The sequence below is a fragment of the Podarcis filfolensis genome (assembly GCF_964270895.1).
Source record: "Podarcis filfolensis genome assembly, chromosome: 6".
NCBI lineage: Eukaryota > Metazoa > Chordata > Lepidosauria > Squamata > Lacertidae > Podarcis > Podarcis filfolensis.
Window position 1 is genome coordinate 43,170,117 of NC_139609.1, and position 23,683 is coordinate 43,193,799.

Consider the following 23,683-nt stretch of genomic DNA (forward strand, 5'->3'; position numbering starts at 1 on the left):
TTATATATAAAGAAACTTTATTTTTTTTAAAAAAAATTAAATAGTCTCTAACCCTTAACTGCACCGTAAGCATATGCATTACAGGAGGAAACAAAGGCAGAGCTCTGCTCACACGACACCATGCAAGTACAATGCCAGGAACTTCTTGAATGTGTCTGGTTGATAGCCATGTATTCCAGCTGGAATCTGTAGGGGGGAAATTTTGGATTTTCAATGTCTGTCATACACATTAATACCGCAATACATTTCACTGTGCTCAAATACCATCTTAAGTTTATTCTCATCCTGTCCCTTCCCTGAAACAAAGGAAAGGAAGCAATTTCTTGAAGAGGATATAAAAAGGATTCAAACAACTTAAGGCTTTGTGTTTTGTTTTGTTTTTACTTTTGGATATCCTGAAGAGATGTTGTCAGAACCAGGCTCTAATCAGCCAACATGCCCTTGAGTATGGCATTATCGTTAAGGCATCTGTGCATGCCTGTTACGATGTTACGTGTACTTTTACAATGATACACTGGTCATTTCTGCTTGTAATGCACTCTTAAGTAATCACATGGGTGCTGGGCATGAAGCACCTCAGTGCTACTGAGAGTCTACCTTAATGATGTTCAGGATGCCCCCTATTCTAGTTTCAGAGAATTAATATGTTGCCTTTTAGTCTCCAAGCTTTTCTGTCTAAACTATAAAGCTAGACCGAGTTCCTGCGGCAGCAAGTCATTCTACCTTCATCAACATACCCGGACAACTTTCTTCTTGATTACTGGACGACTCCTGAAATCCTCATACAGAAGATGATCTGCATCCATCCAGGCCAGGTTTTTAACACCATTGCTAGAGTCTAGGTCTGTTGTATTCAACTGGAACACCAGGAAATGGAAGCGTTGGCCATCTGTAGCCACAGTCTGCACAACAATGGGGTTCTCCAGGACCCTGAGCTCATCCTGGAAATCGGCATGAGAGGGAAGTGTGAAATAAGAAGCCATAGGATAAGCTCCGTTGGTCAAGAGAAATGCTGTACAGTATTAAAAAGAAGAATACTGCCTATTTTATAACTGGGTGAAACCGTGAATGGGTTCAATTCTTAATTTGTTAATGAAATAAAGATAAAAAGGCACACAGTGTGGCTGTATCAGAGGTGGTTAACTTGTGGCCCTCCAGGTGCAGTTGCACTGCAATTCCCATCATCCTTACCAGCGGAGTCCAACCACCCTTAATGAGCCACAGATTCCCCCATCCCTGATTTACTCTTAAGCTTTGCCACCCAAATGTACTTGAAAACATGTAAAGTTGTCTGACCACATGTGGATAACTGGGGATAGAAGGTAGCGCAGGAAAGGGTCACAATGGATGGTAGAAAGATGCTAGACAGCAGCGCAAACATCTGGCCAGGAAAACATTTCGAGTTGATAAGACAGGCTAGCAAGACAGAGAACTACAATTATGTCTGATTTTAGTTTGGGGGAAGAAGTGGCACCTACTTGGAGGGTTTGCCAGAGGCCAAGCCAAACCTCAACAAAAGCCGCAGGACTTGAGGACAATCTGCGACAGCTCTCCATGCTCATAAGTTCAAATACCAACTATCAGCTAAAAAAGCTGCTTCAATCCCATTGGGCTTTTTTCCTCTTCTGTTCAGGTACCAGACATTTACCAGACTATTATTTATTCAGTATTTTATATGAGAAACTCATGTTGAATAGAGTACCATGACGCCCACAACTGACCTAGAATTCAACCAAGGCTTTTCAGTTAGACTCCTGGATGACAAGGACCATACAACTTAGCAACAAGAATTTGTTTTCCTACATCAGTCAGTCCCCAACAATCCCACACTCCCTGTGGACAGCAGAAATGGAAAGTGCCAGCTTTTTAGGGGTTTTTTAATTGCAACTTATGGATCACAATACCACAGTGTCCTAGCACTGCCAAAACACCAACTCTGAAACACACCAAGCTTCCATGTGGATTTGCCCATGGAAGGTTAGAGAGCAAAGCACAGAAGGAGCTTCAGCAAACTTTTGCCTCTGAGTTAGGAACAGCAGCTAGCGTGGTGACCATTAATGGAATGATTGGACAAATAGAAGCAACTAGCTGCCATCTCCTAATTTGGACAGCATATGCCATAGTTTTCCTACAAAAATCTTAATACTCACCCCATATAGCTCCTTTGCTTTGGCCAGAGCATTCCCAAAAGCAAACATTATCATTTTCGCCTGAAGCTGTGGTGGTCTCATTTTACGTACAGTGTCATACTGAGCAATGTACGCAGTGTGAGGATAAGGGTATGGGTACCCTTCTCGGAAACCTAAAGCACAAATCAGGTGATAGTTAGAACTATTACACAACTCATTGCTCAAGAAGAAGACAATTTCTAAAGTGCAATTAAGAAACCTGACATTTTAGTGTATTGACTTCAACCCCCTATTCTCACATATGCCATCTGATACAATCTCATCCATAACAAATTAACTTCTGTGAAAATGATTTTTTTCCCTTAATCCTCCAAGCTCTAGGAAATTCACCTGTATCATTTTTTATGTCATATGCATGAACTTCTTGAAGGTCAATTGTAGGCAAAACAGGGTAGAAGGTTTCTAAAGTGTGGTTTTCAGTGGCTAATATCTCATCTTTGGAGGCTATAGGCCGTAGAAGGTTCGTTGCATTCAAAATCTTCCCGTGGGGACCACGAACCTGAAGTAGAACAGATTCTGTAAAGGAAACAGTGGACTGTAAATAGATCCTTCCTCACTAGAACTATGCTGAAGCTATCAGCTGACCCATATAAATACCATTCCGAAAATGCTTTTGTAATCCACTAGCACAGGGGCAATCTCCTTTTCTGTTTGGACAGCAGGTACTAGCACTCTCCTATTCATGCTTCCTCCCATGTTGAGCAAAAGAAGACCTTCACCACTTCCCATGAATATGCATAGCTAAATCTACAAGTCATCATTGAGTGATTGTGGATACTTCCCATATACTTACTTAGGGGAGCTTACTGTTGTATTCTTGGAACCATCAGTTTCCAGAAAATGTAATGGCACGCCCTTGGCTAGGAAGGGAACCTAGGCTAGTGTGGATGTCAATGAAACATGGTATATTTTCTATAAAGGGTTTCTGCCCTCCAAGACTGAGAGCAAGTGGAATCAGTCACTACAGGGACTGGGTAGATGGTCAGCAGATCAAGCTAAGGAAATCAGTTGGTTCATGGCCAAAATTAAGATCATATTTTTCGATCAAGCTCTATTATTTTCAGGAACACAAGTCCCAAATGCTTTGAGAACATAAACTACCAATACGTATTTTACAGAAATGTCCTGTTAAAGATTCAGCATTTATATCAAATGTGCACATTTTTCAAGTTTACAGTAAAGAACAGTCCCCTCTAATTTCAGGAGAGCTATAAAAGCCGTTTTGTTACAGCAGCACAGCTCTAACAAATAATGTTACTTGTACAACACTGGCTCTATAGCAGGGGTAGGAAACTTGTGACCTGCCAGATGTTGTCAGGACTCCCATCAGTTCCCAACCAGACTGGCCAACAGTGGGGGATGATGGGAATTGGCTCTATGGGATTTTCTCTATCCTTCTACTTATTCCCTTTTTGTTAACCTACAGAAAAAGGCTCATGACATAGAAGATCTTGTGATTTTACCTCAAGGGCACTCTTTCTGATGCTAAGCTGTGGACCTTATAATCTTTCTACAGAACCTTCCTTATAAACAAAATACTTATTTTGACTTGTTTGTTAGAATCCCACACATTTCCTCCAATCTGGATCCCAAGATGGCTTACAAAAAAAGATGGATATATAAAAACTACAAACAGAATCCAAATAATAAATAAATAAAAATCACCAATAAAATTCCATAAGCCTCAGAGCAAACAGATCATATGCCTTTATTTCTTAATGGTGAGGGCTGACCATATTTCCCCAAGGAGGAGCCACCACTGCCCTGTCCCACCACCCTCCACAGGGGTGTGGCCATAAGCAGAGCTTCTCCAGCTGACCTTAATGCAATATGGTGGACAGTACAGGGAGAGGTGTTCTTTTAGACAATTCTACTGGGATAAAGAGACATACCTCGTTCCCATGCAGCTGCCACTCTGTAGTCTTGAGCAAACATTCTTTTACCCAATAAGGGGAATTTGGCTGTCATCGTCCTGCATAAGTGTAGCAAGTCTTCTAAAAGTACAGGGCTTCAGAACAAAAAAAATAACTGGACATTAATTTGTAAGTATTATAACATTTGCAATTGGCTAAAGGCATGCATGTTCAGGCTGAAATGTGTGTTACACTTCACACTATGTTTCCAACCAGTGTTCAGAATTTGCTATGTGTATTTTGCACCTGACTATTGGCCACTTGTGACTAAGTGAAGATGTCAGGTGCCATCCTGGTGCCCAGACATCGCCCTCATCAGGCGGTGGGTGCTTGGGGATCCTCAGATCTGGACTGTTTCCACACACTAGCAACATATCCTGTAGAATTCTACCCATTATATTTTATCTGCACAATCAGAATGCATTTCAGAAAAAATACAACTTTTGAGTCGTCTGCCCCCCAAATGGCAACTAGACATTCCGTTTTGGCAAACGGAACGCTGGTTTAAGGAGTCATTTGGTGCCTAGCTTATGTATCTGAGTTTCTAACACTGTTCCCAACCACCCACGTTGAGCTGGAAGGTCTGCAGCAGGCTCCTACTCACCCTCACTTGCACGTGAGTGGAAATTCCCTGTACTTGAACACATTAATGGTCAGGGACTAGGAGGAGTGCTATGCAGGCAAATACACTGAAGACCATTCATGTGTTCAGCCAAATGCCTTAACACAACTTCAAATTATAGTTACAGTTAATTATACATAGGATAGTACACCAGGTATTCATTATTAAGAATGCCAGGAATCAATAATTAAGCCAATCAGTGTTACCGGCAATCATCTGGAAACAATATTGTGCAAAGGCATAAGCAGAGCTACATTAAAATAGTTCTGTGCAAAAGGTAACCCAAATTCTATGGCAAGTCTCCTTTTGAATAATTTATTCTACTTCTAGTCATGGGCTATGACTGGAGGTGCGAATGCAGGTGGAAAGAGTTAATTTTTATTATTAGATATTAGATATTTATCAGCAGTAGGTTCAAAACAGTAATTCTTCTTACAGGGGGTAATTTATTTATGGAATCCATTGCCATTAAGACCACTAGCCAAATTAATGAAGGCTAGGTTAGGTCTATCAGCAGCTATTGGCAAGGCAAGGCAAGCAGGCTAGATCCCTATCTCCCCCACCCCTCCAATCACCAAATTTGACAGGCAGGAGCAGTGGCAGCACTTTGAAGCCCCAATGATCCACCATGCTCTCTGCATGCACTGGTGATCAGATGTGCTTGCACAGAACCAGTGGTCTTTAAAGGGGTCTCTGCAAGCACCTAAGATCAGCTGCTTGTTGAAACTTGAAAAGAGCCATGCAGGCTTTGCAGGAGATGCCAATGATGAAAATCAGTAGAGCCTGCAACCCCCTTTTTGGCACAGTCACATCTTTACTGACCAATGGACAAGTAGACATAGCTTGGCTAAAAGTCTTGCAGGGCAAATGGAGAGGCTAAACTCAGTCTTAAGCCAACCACTGGCTTAAGAAAACCTCCTGATTCATAGCCAATGTACCTCCAAAGCTAGTTGCTGGGGGAGTGGCATTCCCTTTATGCTGAGTTTGTGAGCTTCCCAGAGGCATCTGATTGGCCAGAGGTAAATAGCAGGAAATTGGACTAGTTGGATTTTGGGTGTGATCTTCTTATGTCCTTAAGTATGGTTAATAACCTACACTACTGCCCTATAGGTTCTGAATGTTTTAGCAGTCATTCCTCAATCTTTCTTAGCCAGTCACTAGAAACTCATTTTAAATACATGTTAAGATTCTAAAGTGAATTCTGCACTTATACAGAATCAAAGAACATACACAACCTTATCCATAAGCTGTTCTCATTCAGAACAAAGGTGCAGAAGTAATTATTCTTCAAATCCCTCCTTAATACACAGATTTTCTATGAAGCCTTTGACACAACCCCCTCAATGCTTAACTGTAACAAACCCAACTGCATGCAACCAAAATCATCATCCATTCCTGTCTCCCCTTCCTCTGTTGCTTCCCCATGTCAGATTTTTGACTGTAAGCTAAATAGGGCAGAAACCTGTCCTTATGTACTCTGTAGAACACCTCACACACATCTGAGGTGCAGTAATAAAAAAGTAAACTTCCTAGTCTTTAATTTAAACACATACAAAGGCCAAGAGTACAGAATCAGTCTACATGCAACATCTCAGGACAGTTCCCCAAACACTTGATAGTGAAAGCATGCTTTTTCTGAATTAAAACTGGACAGCACATTTGATTCTTACAGCCCCAAAAGTTGACTTTTTAAGGTGTATGGAAAACTAACTGCCTGTATCTCTGCATGAATCACTTGCTCTGCAAGGAGGCATAAACTGATCCAGGCTATTAGTTCTGCTGTATTTGTCGCCACACTGTTTGCTAACTGCCTTATTAAAAGAATAAAATATATAAGCTGTTATGACAATTTCAGAAATGGTCCCAAACAATGGAACAACAAAAAAGGAAACTTGAGCCAAAGACTTACCAATAGGTTTCTCTAGGTACATCCTCCTCACTGCTACCCCAGAGGCGTGCATGATAAATGGCATTCTGGACTCTCTCATCCTGGTTTTCACATTGATTAGCTGGGTCATTGATTATGCTAAGTATTCGCGGAGGTAAACCTTGTGTCAGCTTTGTCTTGGTTAGCCACAATGCTTGCTTTACACCTTCAAGTAAAATAATATATTACCAGTGAGCATCTTTAGTACTGCACCTTGCACTTCAATCACTCTTACACAAGAACAAGGACTTTTCCACCATTCTTTTTAAGATTTGGAGCGGGGCGGGGGAGCTATTCTAGAGACAAAATGGAGCAGAAAACCAAGACCACCTTATAAATGCTGCATGCATTGCAGTTAATTACTTAACAAAACCTGGACAAGTATAGATAAGTTGGCACAATGTGGCCCAACAAGTTTGTGTCCATTAATTTGCAGTTCCCGCCTTCTTATAACTACCACCTTTAACAGTATTTCTGCTTTCCAAATACTGGGCTTTTCTTTGCAAATAACAATTATGATGCTGGGCAAGATAAAGCAAGTAACAAATTTATTAAATAATTTTACATTGGGGCAGCTGCCTGAGAGAAGAACCATGTGACTGTGCTAGCCTCCTAGGCTGGCCACTGTCACCTGCTCTGCTCCGATGTGGAGTGCTTCTGGGAAAGGCCTGCTCTTTAGCAAGAACAAGACAGCCAGCAGTGCCACATCAGCGAGGAGACAGCTTGTCACCTAGGAAGCCAAAATCTCCATAAAGGCAGAGCTATAGAACTGTGCCATTAAGAACAGCCCCTTTAAAAACTTGTACATAAGCTCCCTTTCCCCTCACGTGCTGTTGCTGCATGCCTTTTTTTAAACTGAGACTGTCCACTCGGAGAGCCTTTTCTAAGCTGCAGGACTGGGTGTCCATGCCATTAATTGAGTGCTCCTCGAATGCCTGATCTGCATAACCCAAGCTCAGCTTGTCACTTCGCAGGCACCAACCTCTGGCCGGTCTCTTCCTTTCACCGCCCCCTGCATCGCCTGCACTCGAGGACTCCCTCAGAGCCCAAGCCATCCTGACACCAAACACCCCGAAGCTGGCCAGCCTTCCTCGCCCACCGCCCACCAGCCTCGGTCAGCGCGGGCCCCGCAGGCAGCCCTCACCTTCCAGCACGCGAGTCCGCTGGTGGAAGACGTAGCAGGGCCGCTGCTTGTAAGTGGGCATCTCCTCCAGGCGGGGGCCGCCGTCGTGCCAGGGGTCGTGCCACCCGCGCTCCCACTTGGGGTGACGGGGCTTGGCCAGCCAAGGCACGCGGTGCAGCTTGCCCTCGTACGTCACCACGTCGAGCTCGGGAAGCTGCTCCCGCACCGGAGGCACTTTGCGTAAGTACCAAGGCAACGGCGCGCCCGGCGGCGGCCCGCGCACCGTCCACGGGGTGCGGGGCAGCGGCTCCCGAGGACGCTTCGGCCCGTAGGTGAATTTGGCGCGGCGCTGCCCGCAGAGCGCCCAGCACTGCGCCCGCTGGGCGGGCAGCCGTACGGCCAGCATCGCTGCCTCCACTCCACGTCGCCGAGTGCCCCCACAGACACCTCACCGCCCGCTGGCGGCGGCAGCCATTTTCTTTCCGCCTCCGAAGCGCATGCCGGGTAGAGGGGCGGGGCTATGTTGTGATGGACAGCGGGCCGCTTCCCCACCGCGCAAACTCGGCGCTTGTCTGGGCCCGGCGTGGGAAGGAAGCGGGTCGGGGGTTCGCCGTTAAGGGGACCGGCGGTGGCTCTCCCTGCCGATGACGCAGCCGGTGTAAGCGCCTCCAGTTCCCTCAAGGGCAGAAGAACAGCGTCACGCCTCGCAACGTGGCGACTAATCCTGCCCTTTTCTCCAGGGGACACGCCGCTTTCGCAACGGAGGGGCATTGCACGGCGCTTGTTGCACTTGGAGCCCCCAAGCTCCGGGCGGTGTGCATGGTTCTCCCGCGTCCTCGTTTAACCCCCATAAGAACTACAACCACCACCACTACCACCTGCGATTAAAGCACCTTTGACTGTCCCCGCCGCAGTTCTCACGTTTTGCATGCGCAAGGTCTTGGTTTCACTCCTTCTCGTTTCCAGGTAGGGCATCGCTGCTGGAAGCGCTGGAGGGTGGCATCAGGGGCTGAGCTTGGTGGCCCCCCATGGCCCGGCTTGGTGTAGAGCATCTTCCGTATGGGGGAGATCGAGGGGCGCTGAGCCTGCAGAGAGAGAGAGGCTCCTTGTTCATGGGCTGCCAATGATTTTGGTCACAAGCCAAAGTTTCTTCTGCCCCTCATGTCATTATTTATTGCGTTTATATCCCCCCCCCCCAAAGTATCTCAAGGCGGCATACACAGTTCTATTCATTTAATCCCCACAACAACCCTCTAGGTAACAAAATTTTAAAAAGTCCTTCCAGTAGCACCTTAGAGACCAACTAAGTTCTTCAGAAGTGTGCATGCACACGAAAGCTCATACCAATAACAAACTTAGTTGGTCTCTAAGGTGCTACTGGAAGGATTTTTTTTATTTTGTTTTGACTACGGCAGACCAACACGGCTACCTACCTGTAACTAGAACCTCTAAGGTAAATTAGGCTGAGAGGCAATGACAGGCCTACAGACACGTACACTACAGGGCATCATATCTTTCTCATTATTTATTTCATTTATACCCTATCCCTCTTCTAGGGCAGCATATATGATATGCTCACAACAGCCACTGTCTCCTCACAACAGCCCTGTAAGGTAGGTGGCAGGGAGGGTGATGGGGCCAAGATCACCCAGTGAGCTTTGTGAATAAGCAAGGATTTGAACCTGGGTGTCCCTTCCTGGTCACATTACCTTATACAAGGCCAGCCCACGCCACACACCTTTAGGTAGTTTTGCCTCTGACCTACCAAGCATGGTCAGAGGCAGCAGCACAACACAGGAAGGTAGGCAGGACTGTGGACCCGAATTTAAGCTATAGTCAGAACCACACAACTTCCTTTTCTTGATGTGCCACCGCCATCAATGTTTGCAACATTAATGGGACTGGTCAAATAATAACCCTCCCAGCATTGCTTAGTGAAAAACGGGGCATAGAAAACTGCCTTACAAGTCAGAGCCATTGGTCCATCTAGCTCAATATTTTTTGCACTGAGCATCTCTCCAGTGTTCCAAACAGGGGACTTTCTCAGCTTACCTGTAAATACCAATGGCTGAACTTGGGATCATTTGCAAACAGCTCTTGTCCCTCCCTCACATTAACATTCTGACTAGAAATCTCAAGAACGACTTACCTTGTGTATATGTGCTAATGAAAATATTAATTGATTCTATCCATTTCCTGCCTTTTTGTTTAAAAAGCTGATAATGTTAATATGGAGTGTAACTGATCAATGATGTAATTTATCAAGACTGTCCCTGGAAAATATGGGAAGTTGGCATATATTGTTAATGGTGCTTAATACGACTCCCAGAAACCTCCTGGCCTGTACATTTTGATCTTAAGAACTGGATGAAATGAAGGTCAGCATCCTGTTCTCACAGTGGCCAGCCAAATGTCTTTGGAAAGGACAGAAGTGCCACAATACTCCTTGCTCATGTTTCCCAGCAAGTGCTATTTAGAAATATGCAGCCGATGATACTGGAGGTAGAACACAGCCATCATGATTAGTGGCAATCGATAGTCTTATCTTGCATGAGTTTGTCTAAACCTGTTTGTAAAGTTGGTGGCCATTACTGCACTCATTTTGATGTAAGGCAAGGTGCATAGACATCTGTAGGCACAACCCCCATATGGCTCTTAGCTAGTTTGTGAATGCATCCAGATTGGATTTTTTAATGTAAATGTGTGCATGTAAAACTGTTAGCCTCCCCTGATTATGTAACTTCAGAAGAGTCCAGCAAGATGGTTTTTCCTAAAACAACTACATTATACGAAAGGATAACATACTGAACTCTGATCAGGTTTACTGAGGTTTAGCTCCTAAAACATACTGGGGACAGGATCCATAGCCTCGACATTTTCACTGTTGGGACAACGGATTTTACATTCCCTTTGACGCCTTTGCTTCTGTAGAGAGTTGGAAGGAGGAAAAATGACCTGTTTAACCTGTTCCTGCACCATCAATCCAAAGCAAAGTATGATGCTGTAGAAGGTTACAGTTGATTACCTGTGTATATCATTTCCCATTAAAAAACCCTGAAGCAAAATAACAAATACTGTAGTAACATACCAAAACTTAAAAATAACAATATTCCAAAAATAGATTAAAAACAGATATAAGTGTTAAATTTAACAATATTTATTTACTACTCGGTCGTAACAAAATTTCTTAAGAGGTTTACAAGTAATAACATTATCAATAAAATATGAAGTGCTTCCAAGCAAGGAATTCAGCTATAATGTGCTAAAATATATGTTGGTTGTGGTAGGGACAGATCATCTCCATCCAGCAGTTTGAAACTGAGTGTTATATTTTCTAGATAATGGATGATAGTGAAGATGACTGGCTGTCTCTCAAGCCCAAAGAGCCATTGCCATCCCAGTGCTGTGGTAGTGGCTGCAAACCTTGTGTCTATGACACGTATCAGGACGAGCTGGAGCAGTGGGAAAAGGCCAAGGCAAAAAAAGACAGAAGCCTCCTGACAAGGAAGAAACAGCAAGTAGAAATCTTAAAATTATGTTAATATTTCATCTGGGTCCTATCCCCCCCCCCCCTTGTAAATAGATCCCATTGATTTCAAATTGATCTACTGTACGTTCAGGTATATCTGTTTAAGCTGCAATCCTAACCCCACACACCTGGGAGTAAGCCCCACTGAATTAAGTAGGCCTTATTTCTGAGGAGACATGGTTAAGACATGGTTACTTTGCAGTTACTTTCCAAAACAGTATTTTGTCCTTTTTATATCTAATTAGAAGTTTAATATGAGTATATTTCAAAAAGTTTATGTCTTTGACGTGTTTCTCTCTTGCCAGTCTCTTGAATGCAGAATTATTAGAAAAAGTGTTTTATAACACTCATCAAATTTCCCACTTTTTAATATTTGTAATTATAGTTTGCTACCATATTGTCTTCCCAATAAATCTTGCAAGTATTTTTGCTCCTATAAAAAGCAGTAAAATATGTAAGCTTAATTATCATTACATTTTAAATGCAAGAAAATATATAGTAATTCATGCAGGAGAATACATTCTTTTCTAGCATCTCTCATATTGATGAACATCACAACTTACTCATAATTCAGTTTTATCCCATTGTGCCATCTGGGCTTTCTCCAATTCTGTTAACGCACCTCAAGCACCCAACAACTGAGGGCAAGCACAAATCTCTTTAAAATATGATGTTGCTTATTGGAGTAATACCTGAGAAAGGATGCTAGGAACTGAGGTGCCGATCCCATTGAGACTAAGCCCCATTGAACACAATGGGTCCTACTTCAGCCTAAAAACGCATAGGGCTGTGAAATGCATGCTGGGAAAATGAGAACAAGGAAATGAAGAAACAAAGAGAAATGCTTTTTTTATTTGAAATGATAGATATTAGGGTTCAAGCCTGCTTGGAAGCCCTTTCCATTGGCCTGGAAGCCATTTTGATGTGCCAGGGCTAAGGCTGAGGCACATGCTCAGAGATGCTTTTCTTTATTACTACTTGTTCCAAATCTGAAGTCTTGAGACTTCAATCAAATTCAGGGGCCACAGAATGAATGGCTCACGTGCCCTGAAAAAGATAAAACGTGTCTTGAACAAATTGGTAATGCAAAATTTGCTTCTAAAGATTGCCTGGAGGCCCGAATAAGCTATTCTCTTCACTGGATCTTTTTACTGTGAGAAGCTTTGCTCATGTAATTCTTGCAGACATGGAGCTGTTAAAAGCGCTGGAGTTTTGCAAAGGAAGAAAGACGGCAGCCCTAGTGGGAGGTCTAGAGAAAAATAAGAAATTGCTTTTGAGAGAGACTGCAAACTAAGGAGGAATGCCCATCCGTTCCTTGAGATAGGTAGAAAATTACCTCCTAGATGGCCTTCCATCATCTTTTGGGAGTGCTATTACTATTTGTGTGTGGACATACCTTTAGTTTCTCACCTTCTAAAATCATTATCAGCATATTGTTATGGTCATAATTGTAAAAAAGGCAAGCAGATTAAAATGGGGCTTCACAAATAATTACTTACTGAATTAACACTTTATTGAGACCAGATGTATTCAGTCTTTAAAATTTGTGTGTGTGTGGCAGGGTGTGTGTGTGTGTTTTGCAGTAACATGTTTCACCATGGCAGAATTCACTCACAATTTTTTAAGAAAAGAAAAGAGGGTGGCATTGCTTAACCTTGTAATTATTTATTGTTGCTTTTGCAGTGTAGTAATTCAGAACTAACTCCAGAAACGTTTACAGCTTTCATCATAAGCTCTGTGGATCAGCTGACAGAGGACACCTACCAGTATAAATTTGAATTGCCTGGAAATAGCAGCCTAGGGTTGAGTTTGGGACAACATATTGTGCTAAGGTACTGTACTAAGTCTATAGTTAAACAGGCCTCAGTATGTGATTTAACTTGCTTTTTGTTGTTGTTGAGCTACAAAGATTTCATGCCAAGTAAATCATAATTTCTGTGCTCCCAGATTGGCTCTGTTGAAAGAACTTGTGAGCTCACTGAGCTTATTAACCTTGTTAATTTTATGGTATATGCCACCCTACACTTGCTTTTCCTTCCATTTTAGTTGTATTGGAGGCAGAAAAATTAAGTGTGGGTAAGAAAGCCAATTTGCAGAAACGGAAAAGGTGAAAAGCAAATGTGTATTGGAATGATCGTCACGTACCAACACATAGGGACAGTATATTAACTTTTCCCCCTGAGGAAGTTATGCCCATTGCAGTACAGAGCCACCTTTCATATTATTTATGTTATGAGTTACCTTTGTATCCCACCCTTCCTCTAAGATAGGCATGGCCAAACTCGGCTCCCCAGATGTTTTGGGACTACAATTCCCATCATCCCTGACCACTGGTCCTGTTAGCTAGGGATGATGGGAGTTGTAGTCCCAAAACATTTGGAGGGCCGAGTTTGGCCATGCCTGCTCTAAGGTATGTGGGAACATTTTGCCCTCCCAGTAACTCTGTGAAATAAGTTAGAGTGACTGATCAAAGTTGCCCAAGTGAACCTTATAACTGAGTGATTGTGCAGTCTCTAGATTCTGTGGTCCAACACCAACACCCTGACCATAATATCTTTCTTTTTAAAAAATTGTTTATTTGGCTTTTCAGATTAAAATTATACAATCACGTATCCAACCTACAACATAAAAACAAGATTCCAAAGAATCTCCTGGGCTTCCCCCCTCCCCTTTGTTGGAGGACCATAATATCACACAAAATGCCTGATTCCCACTGAAAACAGATTAATAAAGCTGCTGTTGGCAACTATTAGAGTTCACTATATATCCTCCCCATCACTGTAACAGCTAGATGCCTCACAAAACTTCATTAAGGATAAAAGAATTGACTATTCTGAGTTGAAAAGTTGTCTGTTGTTGATGTGCAATTGATTGGCAGTGGAAGCCAGGAGGTACATTGCTTCCCAAGTCATTTTTGGACTTTTAAGATGACTGTGATTCAGTTTCTATAAACTGGGTGAGGCTGCCAGCACCACGACAGGAGCATGGTTCATTCTGGGCTCCTTCCAACACATGTAGGAATACAAATGGATTAAGCCTAGCTGTAGTATCATTGACCTCTGTGCAACATTTGTGAGATAGGTCTGATTTTGCATGACTGTTTCAGTTATTCTTTCTGCACATTTAGTTGGGAGCATTCCCAAATTCAAAATTTTACGAGTGCGGGATGTTGTTTGTTAATATTATTTCCATGTATTCACTATCTGTCCAAGACCATTTATAACCCCCCCCCCTTAGTATAGTTCTATAATTCCCTTACTTTGTGAGCAACATAGCTATATTGCACAAAATAGCTAGGCTGGCCATGTAGCTCATCTGGCCCCAGGAAAGGGAAAAATTGTTAAGGGAGGTGTGTGACAGAGAAATCTGAGGTTATTTCAATGCCTTGAATCTCTGTGATTTCACTGCAAAATGGGAGGGAATGATCTATTGTCTGGCTTGGCAAAGGACAGCCCATGGGGAAGGAGGAAGGATACCTGCAGTGCTTTTCAGGCAGCAGCCTTTGCTGAGAGAGCAGTACTTTGCTGACAGGAATTGTAAGGGATTCAGATCAGGGTTCCCTTCCTCTATCTTTCTTTCTCTCTCTCTTTTTTCCTTCCTCAGAGGACTAGTGAATGGTTTGGAGGTTCAGAGAGCCTATACTCCAATTACTCCTGTGAATGCTGAAGGGTACTTTGAAGTTTTAATAAAGGTAAATAGCGGCCTTTGTTCTATAGATTAACAGCTTGACGTAGGAATCATGTCATCTTCTAGGCCAGCTGAGTGCTTAGCTTTGTACTTTAATAACTAGAGGCCTGCAGTCAAAGATTTGGCTTGTTAGTCCTAATCAATATGTTGAATTCTGCCCCCCTCCCCTCGCTCTGAAGTAAAGACGGGGCTACTCATGCAGCGAGATGAGGTGGTAGACTGGGGTGACGGGATTCTAGGTAGTACCATTTCAGAAACTTCCTGTAAGTAAAAAAATGACATGTACTACATGTAGCACTGCCTTTTGAGGCACATTCAAGAGGGCTTTTCCTGTGGCAGCCTGCCACATATGGAACTCCCTGCCGCAAGAGATTAGGTTATCTTCCTCTCTGTTTGTGTTCTGCTGGCATTTTATGCCTATTTTTAGAGAAACAACCACACCACGAGGCTTTGGTTCTGCTGTTGCTTAATTTTGTTTATTTATTGTTAGCTCTGGCCCTCCGTGCCTCCCTGTTTCATGACGCTGTGTTTAGACCTAGTTGGTTTTGGTATTTGTTTTAATAACATCTTATTTTACTGTTGTTGTTATTTTTATGGCTGTTTACACCTTGTTAACATCTTGGAGCAACTCCATTTCCAAAGGGGAAAGCAGAATGCAAGGGTTCCCCACCCCCCCATAAATAAGTACAACTTTCCCTAATCCATAGTTTTCTACATGCAGTGAGCTTTCAACGCAAGGGAGAATCTTAAAATGCGCTCCCACCCTACCTCCCATCTGAATAGTTTCTGTCCATTTTACCCCGTCATTCTGCCGTATGTATAGACTGCACCCAAGTCAATCAAGTTGACAGCTCAACAGGCTTTACTTCATGGTTAAGCCAAGTTGTTCTTAGAGAAGGGCATCTACTTGGCGCATGTTGGGCTGCAGCATTTTGTCCTTGTGAAGGGTTTTGTGATGATGAGGTGGGGGAGTAAAAGGGTTGAGGATGGCTCATCTGTCATTTTGGACAATATGGAGCCATCTATACAGGATCCATCTTTGTGCCTATATTAGTAGTCATCTGTTACATTGCTATGGTATGTTACAGGCAGTGTAGCCAGAATGACCACAGCAGGAAACTGTAGTAAGTACAGAACCTGCCATTCCATGCTGTGATACAGCTATAATGTTTTTAGGATCAGTGTCAATCACTGCATAAGGCAATTCTCCTGAGTAAATTCAATGATTTCTCTATGGGATTAAGAGATTTATTGATTGCAGCCTTTGAGTCCTTATGTTCAGAAGGAATGTTGGCAGAGCCTAACAAGGATCAGTGCAAACATAAATAATTATGAGCCTAGGAATATCAAAATCATGTCTATCTTTTTAATCTGTCTTTACACCTTCTCAGGGAAAGATAGATTTCACTGTAAATCTCAAACCTCAAGCACTAGATCTTCCAGGCAGGTCACAGGGACCCATCATTTTGCCCTCTGCTCACCCTCCAGGAATGTGTGCTTTTCAGGGTTTTATCATTGATTGCGTGATAGTTTGAGCATGAATTATACTCCTTTTGAGGTGTGTATAGCTTTTATAAGACACTTGTGGGTGGATCATTTCACCATTATTGTGGCAATTGGAGGGGGAAATGCTACATTTGAGCTGCATTAATAGGTTACCTTTATAGGCTGACTGTGAAATTTTATATATACTTGCTTATTACACACAAGTTTTGCATTTCAATAATAGTAGTAATGATTGTAATAACACCTTCCCTTTATATAGAACCTTTCATCCCAAAAGGAACCATAGTTATTCTCTGGCAGTAACAAAAGAGATGGAACACCCATCGTAAAGCACCCATTTGTATAACTTGGCTTTGTAGATTGTAGTGTATTTCTCACTATTCAGGCAATTTTTGGAAGTACTATATTATTATTATTACTATACAATCCAAGTGCTGTTCAGACACCCCTGTGTCCCATGATTATGGCGCTGCATTTGTGATACTACAGTTAAGTGCAAGTGAGTGGCGATTTTCTGCGCTTAACCCTCCCTTTGAGTGATTCTATAATGTTATGGTGTTTTTTGGTGTAAAACCTGGCATAGAGGTTTTCTCTTCAGGAGTTTCTCCTGCTCTTCTATTTACAAGAATTCATTACAAACCAGTTTGGTCATTTCCCTATTAGAACGAGGAAGGAACCTATTCGATTCTAAATACATTCTGTCTCCTGCAACCAATCTCTCGCCAAATGGGAAACGTAACTGAAGTCTTCTCTCTCTTCACACCTTGAATTTAACATCCTCTTCTGCCTTCTTCTCACTATGGCTAGAGGTATACCAGCAACTCCACCCTGCCACGGCTCCTAAAGTTTTAACAGCAGCCTGGCATGCAGACATTTATCAGCAATGTCTCCTGAGATGAAGATACGTGATAAGAAAAGCTCCATCTGCTAAATGGCAATTGTAAAACCAGCAAAGACCACCTGTAGCAGCTTGAAGCGTAGCTGTCAACTTTTCCCTTTTCTTGTGAGGAATCCTATTCGGAATAAGGGAATTTCACTTTAAAAAAGGGACACGTTGGCAGCTATGCCTTGAAGGCTAACGCATATAGTGTGGCATAAGCTTTCATGGACTAGAGCCCACTGCAGTGGGTGAAGTTGACATTAGTCCATGAAATCTTATGCCATAATTCTTAAGTCTTTAAGGTGCTGCAACACACTGTGTTGCTTTTGCTGCAATAGACTCTCCCTCTGGGAATTTTTTTTCTATGCCAGAGGCATAGGAGCAGAGACTGTGTAAAGCTGGCCACCTTAAGCATAGCTATCTCTCTTCTTAGAATCATAGAATTGTAGAGCTGGAAGGGACAACAAGAGTCATCTAGTCCAACCCCCTTCAATGCAAGAATCTTTTGTGCAGTGTGGGGCTTGAACCCCTGACCCTGAGATTAAGAGTCTCATGCTCTACTGACTGAGCCAACTCTGTTCTTTCCTAGATGCAGATGCTTTTTACATTCATTATTGTAGATGCAGATGCTTTTTACATTCATTATTGTAGAGAAAGTATGGTGCTGTGATCAGATTTTTGTGTGATACGTTGTCTTAGCTTGAACTACTTTCACTCCAAACTCATAGATGAAGGAAGCATTAAAAAGGCAGAATATACAAGTCCTGGAACAAATGACCGAAGAGGCATTGTGCACTTGAATTTCACTACTCAGAAAGCTCCCTTTTTCCTATAAATGCACAGAGTTCCACAATGAATAAATGATTGCATGTGTTAGGTGCTATTTTGTGTATCTGTTAGTCAGTATCGGGTGCAAAGGCTATTTGCAGTCAGAGCAGGTTTTAAAACACCTGAGTGGTTTTATCTGCCACCCAGCTTAGTCAGCACAATCACAATACAAGCAATAGACAATCTTTATTTTGCATACACTTGAGCGAATTAACAAATAATAATGCTAGATTCGTAACTCATGTCCCAGATTAATTTAAATCTCTTTGTGCTAGACCTTTAATATATATTTTAAGCGATTTTAAAAATATTTTTTTCTGTTCTAGTTTATGAAATTTTATTTGTAGAATATAAACGTGAGGTTTTCCTCTCAAAAATGTTTTTGTTTGTTTGTTTGTTTTGTGTTTTCTTTACAAGTGCTATGAAGATGGACTCATGTCACAATATGTAAAATCCTGGAAAGAAGGAGATTCGGTTTGTTGGAGAGGACCATTTGGAGGTTTTCCTTATTCAGCCAATCAAGTAAAGCCATATATATACTTACACACACACAACCCCCCTCTCAACCCCTTCACTACATAGCAATCACAGGGGAGTTAACAGCATAATATCTAAAAATGTAATATAAAATAAAATGGACAATACAATACCAATGAGATACAATCAGATGTAGGGTCATTATTACAAGTAGTCAAATACCAAATAGTTGGGTTCCTATTTTTGGTTTCAGGAAATGAGGGGAAAACCATTAGGGTTTAAGGATCAGGGTAGGGTTCTTCAGATTTTCACCACAGTGCTTCAGAGCTTTGACATGGATCTGTGTAGGATGCAATTTCTTTTAAAAAGAACAAGAGGAGAAAATATAGCAGATGATCAAGAATAGAAGTCAAGTCAGATTTAGTATAATTTTATTTTATATTTGATAATTAAGGCTGAAATCCTAAATAGGACGCACTCCCCATTGAACGAAATAGAATTCCATCCCAAGTCAACATACTTAGAATTGTCCTGTTAATATTGCAAACCACAAGAGACAGAAAAGATAAACGGTGAAGTCTGAGTCCTTTCTGAGCACTGTCCTCCTACCATGTTTGTTTCATTCCCTCTTGAAGCTTCCTTGTCATCTGAATTTCAATACTGACCATGATTTAGCATGACATGCACTTTCTGGAACAAGCTCATGTCTATTCAAAAAGTTCATTGGGACTTATTGCCAAGTAAAGCTTTCTCAGTTGATCACAGTGGACACGATTGCCAAAGGAGAAAAGATAATCCCCGAGTTATGCAGTGTTCACACTTTTTTTATAGGATGAAATGATGAATTGGCGCTGAAATTCAGTTTCTGTTGTAGTGTTTTTCCATTTCCAGTGACTCAGATGTATTTGGCATCTTCTGCTTCATTTTCAGTATGGAGAACTTCTCATGCTTGCTTCTGGTACTGGTCTAGCACCAATGCTTCCTATTCTTCAGTACATAACAGAGAATGAGGATGATGAAACATTTGTAACTCTAGTGGGCTGCTTCAGGAACTTTGAAAATATCTACATGAAGCCTCTTCTTCAAGAGCAATCTCGATTCTGGAACATAAGGGCATTTTATGTATTAAGCCAGGTAATATTCTAATAGGCAATTTTTCCTTCCCATGGGACAGTGTGACAACCTTCCCCTCAGTTGATGCATGAACCTTCATGCTATATGTATTGCAAGTGGTTCAGTCCTGCACTGAAAACCTTGTCATGTCTAGCCTTCCTAGCTGGGAAAAGGACCATAGCTAGGTAGTAAAGCTCATGTTTGCATGCAGAGCCTTTTGCAGCGCAGCCCAAGAGCCGCATCCCCTCATGTACAGTGTTCCAGGGGCCACATGCCAGGGCTGAGTGGATCCGGAAGCGAAAGCAGCCAGAACAATGGATGTGACTCTTATCTTTGTACAGAAGGCTACATCCCGGCCAGACAAAAGCCAGTGGTCTCTACATCCCACCTCTTCTCCTTCCATCCAGGAGAGAAAAACAGGATTAATATAGCTCAAGGCTAATTTAGTATTGGCCGTATGTTTCTCTGAGATGATTTTAAAGTGTCTTATACTTTTGCCTCTTCAGGAACATTCACTCAAAAATCTGCCTTGGAGCTTTCAAAAAAACACGCACCTTGGTCGAATAAACGAGGACGTGATTAAGAGAATGGTGAACACATGCAGAAGACAACCTTACGTATTGATATGCGGCTCTGTGACATTCAGTGAAGAGATGGAGAGATCTTTGAAAGCCATTGGTCTTAAAGAAGATTCTTATTTTATATTTTAACGGACTTTAAGCAAACAAGGTATCTTTGCTACGAATAATCTTAATCTGCCTTTGGTCAGATTGGATTTTTAAAAAATGTTTAGCTGTGCCAATCCATCCAAATGTATGCCTTCTGTGTCCTAAGAGTTGGCTAAACAATCCCATGAATGAGCAGATACCACAGCTAGTGACAAAAGCCTGGTTCCACTTGCAGCCAGTTATTCTTGACTGTTTCCAGAAAGTAATTATGGGGAAGCTATTGCTCAGCACCATGGGAATTGTCCTGTGGCATCCCACAGAGCTCCATCTTGTCCCCCATGGCATTTAACATCAGTTTGAAGCTGCTGAGAGCTGTCATCAGGAGATTTGGAGAGAGATGTTATCAGTATGCAGGTGATGCCCAGCTCTATCTTTGTTCCATCTGAATCAGGAGAGCACCTCAGGACTCACACTTAAAAGCAGTGATGGGCTGGATATGAACCAATACACTGAAGCTGAATCCCGATTGCCCATCCCTAGGTGCCCTAGGCACAGTCCAGCAAGAGACTTGTCATATTTAAGCCCCATTGAGAGCAATAACATGGAATTTAGTCATGACTAAGTTTTGCTGAACTGTGGCCAGACTCCACTGCCCACCATTCAAGTTCAGAGGGCAGAATCTGCAGTACAATAAGGAACCAAAAAAAGAGAGCTTCAACTTCACTTTATAACAAAAGGCCTAAATTTGATCTATTTCAGAGCTGGGAGGATATTGATCTGTAGACCGAGGAAACCGGAAACCTTAGCCTGATCTAATTAATACACATAATGGAAAATTGCATTGGGTTTCTGTTGTTAGTCATAGAAGCCTCTTTGAGGGGGAAATACCCCATGATGTTCTACTTTTCTCAGCACAGAACTGAAAAATGAATACATCTACAAAGCTTTGCTTCCAGCGTAGGGAGGGGTCATAGCTTGGTGGTAGCTACATGCTCTGCATACACAAGTTCCCATCACCAGTCTCTGGCATCTTCTCTTAAAAGGAGGAACAATGGTCTGCCTCAGTACCATGCAGATTTATGTTCATATGTGTACATAATGTATGTATTTGTGGCTACGTTTTAGCCTGTAAAGAATTTACAGTCAAATAAGCTACTGAAAGCTGTTCATGTTAAAAATCATGACCAATCTACGCAGTGCTCAGAAATATAGCACACTACTCCCATCATTTCTTGTGGCATTTAAAATGCTTCCGTAATATGTAAAAATGTCTTCATATACTGTGCAATTCAATTTATCTAAATAGCCTCAGGAGCACAGAAAACATTTGAGTAATCAGACAGCAGATAAAAGAGGATATCATTTCCATAAGGTTACACTGATGTGGAGTCACAAGAGAGATGGGTGAACTCAAAACTGAATTAGTAGTATCTGAAGGTGGGAGAATAGGGAGAGGTTCCGCTGTATACAGAAAAATGTAACGCTTTAGCTATGTCACCTTGATTCTTTCCAAATAGACAGTCCTGAATCTTTGGGGAATAATATGATAAGAATCAAGATAATCAATTGCTCCTCTTTATTTCTCTGTTCACATGGAGAACTTGAATCGTACAACCTGACTTTATCCTCTGGCAAGACTGCTTGAACAGGACAGGATTGTATCTTACTCTCCTTGCGCTAGTGCAAAACAGTCACTTAATGGTTGTAGCCTGTTAACTAAATCCCTACTCAAGTGTTCAGTGGATGTATGAGGCTGGAACAGGACAAAGCTTTCTGGCTGCATACCCTAGCCTAAGCCCTTGCACCTTCAGGGGCCCTACATAGCAGCCCTTTCTATGTGTTCATTTAAATGCACATAGGTCAGGGTGTGGCCTGAGGAAATGGGCCTATTTCCCTCTCCACACATTCAGTAAACATGTAGGAAAACAGGGATAAATACTTTACATGGAAACCAAGCCTTACAAGGAATACTAGAAGGAGCTGGGTATGTTTAGCCTGGAAAAGAGGAGACTGGGAGGAGATATGATAGCCATCTTCAAATATCTGAAGGTCTTGGTATCTGGACCAGGATTGAAATATTTAAACAGAGGAAAGCATCAAACCATTAATTCTAGCATGCGGGGGCCACCTACATTGTATAATTTGGCATCTCAATGATTGGTATTATTAATTGTATTATAATTTGGCATTGTTATAATGAGGTTGTTATTGGATTGGATTGTTGTAATGGAAGACTAATAAAAATCATTATCAAATATCTGAAGGGCTGTCATGTGGAAGGTGGAGCCAGGTTGTCTTCTCCTGCTCCACAGGGTAGGACTCGAACCAATGGTTTCAAGTTACAAGAAGGGAGATTCCGACTAAACATCTGGAAAAACTTTCTGACAGGAAGAGCTGTTAGACATTGGAATGGACTCCCTTGGGAGGCTGAGGACTCTCCTTCCTTGGAGGTTTTTAAGCAGAGGTTTGTGGCCACCTGCCATGGATGCTTTAGTTGAGATTCCCGCATTGCAAGGGGTTGGACTAGATGACCCTCAGGATCCATTCCAACTCTACAATTCTATTACTCTATGACATGTATGCATCTACGTTTAGCAGGGAAAAGAACATTGTCATTATCACTGAAATCCCCTATCCCCTGTGGTTGCTGCTTGCTAAAGTTTTAGGAGACAGGAGATGCAATCTCAGAGCCATCCTTGTCAGTTCTTTCCTTGCTTAAGCACTGGAGGTATTTTTTTGGTACAGTATAATGTTATGCTTCATGGAGGCATTAAGCAATTGTTTGGGACTCTGTTGTGGGAATGTCATATAATTCTTCTAGCTTTGCTTCTGTGTTGATTTAATAATAGTTATGGGTAGATAGTAATTAGCTTGTGTTGGCACAAGCAGTGGTAAGCATTTAGGTACACTATAGGATTTTGTTGTAAGAAATAGAAACTTGTCCATCAAATGTTGTGTTTTTGCACTACATAATATGTGAGATAGCAGTAGTTATTCTCGAATGACTCAGACTGCCATTCTAAATACATCTGCTGGAGAGTAAGTCCCACTGAATTTAGATTGACTTCTGAGTAAACATGTTTCAGATTTCGCTGTCAAAGAAACGATACTGACTTGAGTTCTTTGACACACAAGATTGTGTTTAGCTTTAAATTCATAGAATTAGATGTGTCATTTCCATTATGTTTTTAACTGAATGGGACTATTAATAAGTTAGTCAA

General features: G+C 42.0%; 3 protein-coding genes and 1 long non-coding RNA gene across 5 annotated transcripts in view; 2 read left to right on the forward strand and 2 right to left on the reverse strand.

Annotated features, from left to right (window-relative positions):
- Positions 1 to 8,275, reverse strand: MRPL37 (mitochondrial ribosomal protein L37). Its single transcript, XM_083619480.1, has 7 exons — positions 7,796 to 8,275; positions 6,634 to 6,817; positions 4,082 to 4,197; positions 2,520 to 2,705; positions 2,151 to 2,302; positions 738 to 941; positions 1 to 186 (listed from the first exon to the last, which is right to left on the reverse strand). Exons 1-7 carry the CDS (start codon positions 8,178 to 8,180, stop codon positions 109 to 111), a joined length of 1,305 nt encoding a protein of 434 aa, XP_083475606.1. The 5' UTR covers positions 8,181 to 8,275; the 3' UTR covers positions 1 to 108.
- A 78-nt stretch (positions 8,276 to 8,353) lies between these two features.
- Positions 8,354 to 22,717, forward strand: CYB5RL (cytochrome b5 reductase like). Of its 2 annotated transcripts, none has more exons than XM_083619510.1 (7): positions 8,354 to 8,740; positions 11,113 to 11,292; positions 12,987 to 13,135; positions 14,907 to 14,994; positions 18,622 to 18,726; positions 19,612 to 19,815; positions 20,301 to 22,717. In XM_083619510.1, exons 2-7 carry the CDS (start codon positions 11,116 to 11,118, stop codon positions 20,502 to 20,504), a joined length of 927 nt encoding a protein of 308 aa, XP_083475636.1. In that variant the 5' UTR covers positions 8,354 to 8,740; positions 11,113 to 11,115; the 3' UTR covers positions 20,505 to 22,717. The 2 variants fall into 2 exon arrangements, with proteins under 2 accessions (XP_083475636.1, XP_083475635.1); XM_083619509.1 differs by lacking the exon at positions 8,354 to 8,740 and adding an exon at positions 9,098 to 9,387.
- Positions 15,411 to 18,615, reverse strand: LOC310765045. The gene is made up of 2 exons (XR_014549413.1): positions 17,983 to 18,615; positions 15,411 to 17,951 (listed from the first exon to the last, which is right to left on the reverse strand). It is a non-coding gene; the product is annotated as an uncharacterized lncRNA (long non-coding RNA).
- Positions 20,446 to 23,683, forward strand: part of CDCP2 (CUB domain containing protein 2) — a 37,619-nt gene continuing 34,381 nt past the window's right edge. Inside the window, exon 1 of the mRNA XM_083619475.1 lies at positions 20,446 to 20,523. The gene's annotated coding sequence lies outside the window, so the exon portion shown is untranslated. The remainder of the gene's footprint in view (positions 20,524 to 23,683) is intronic.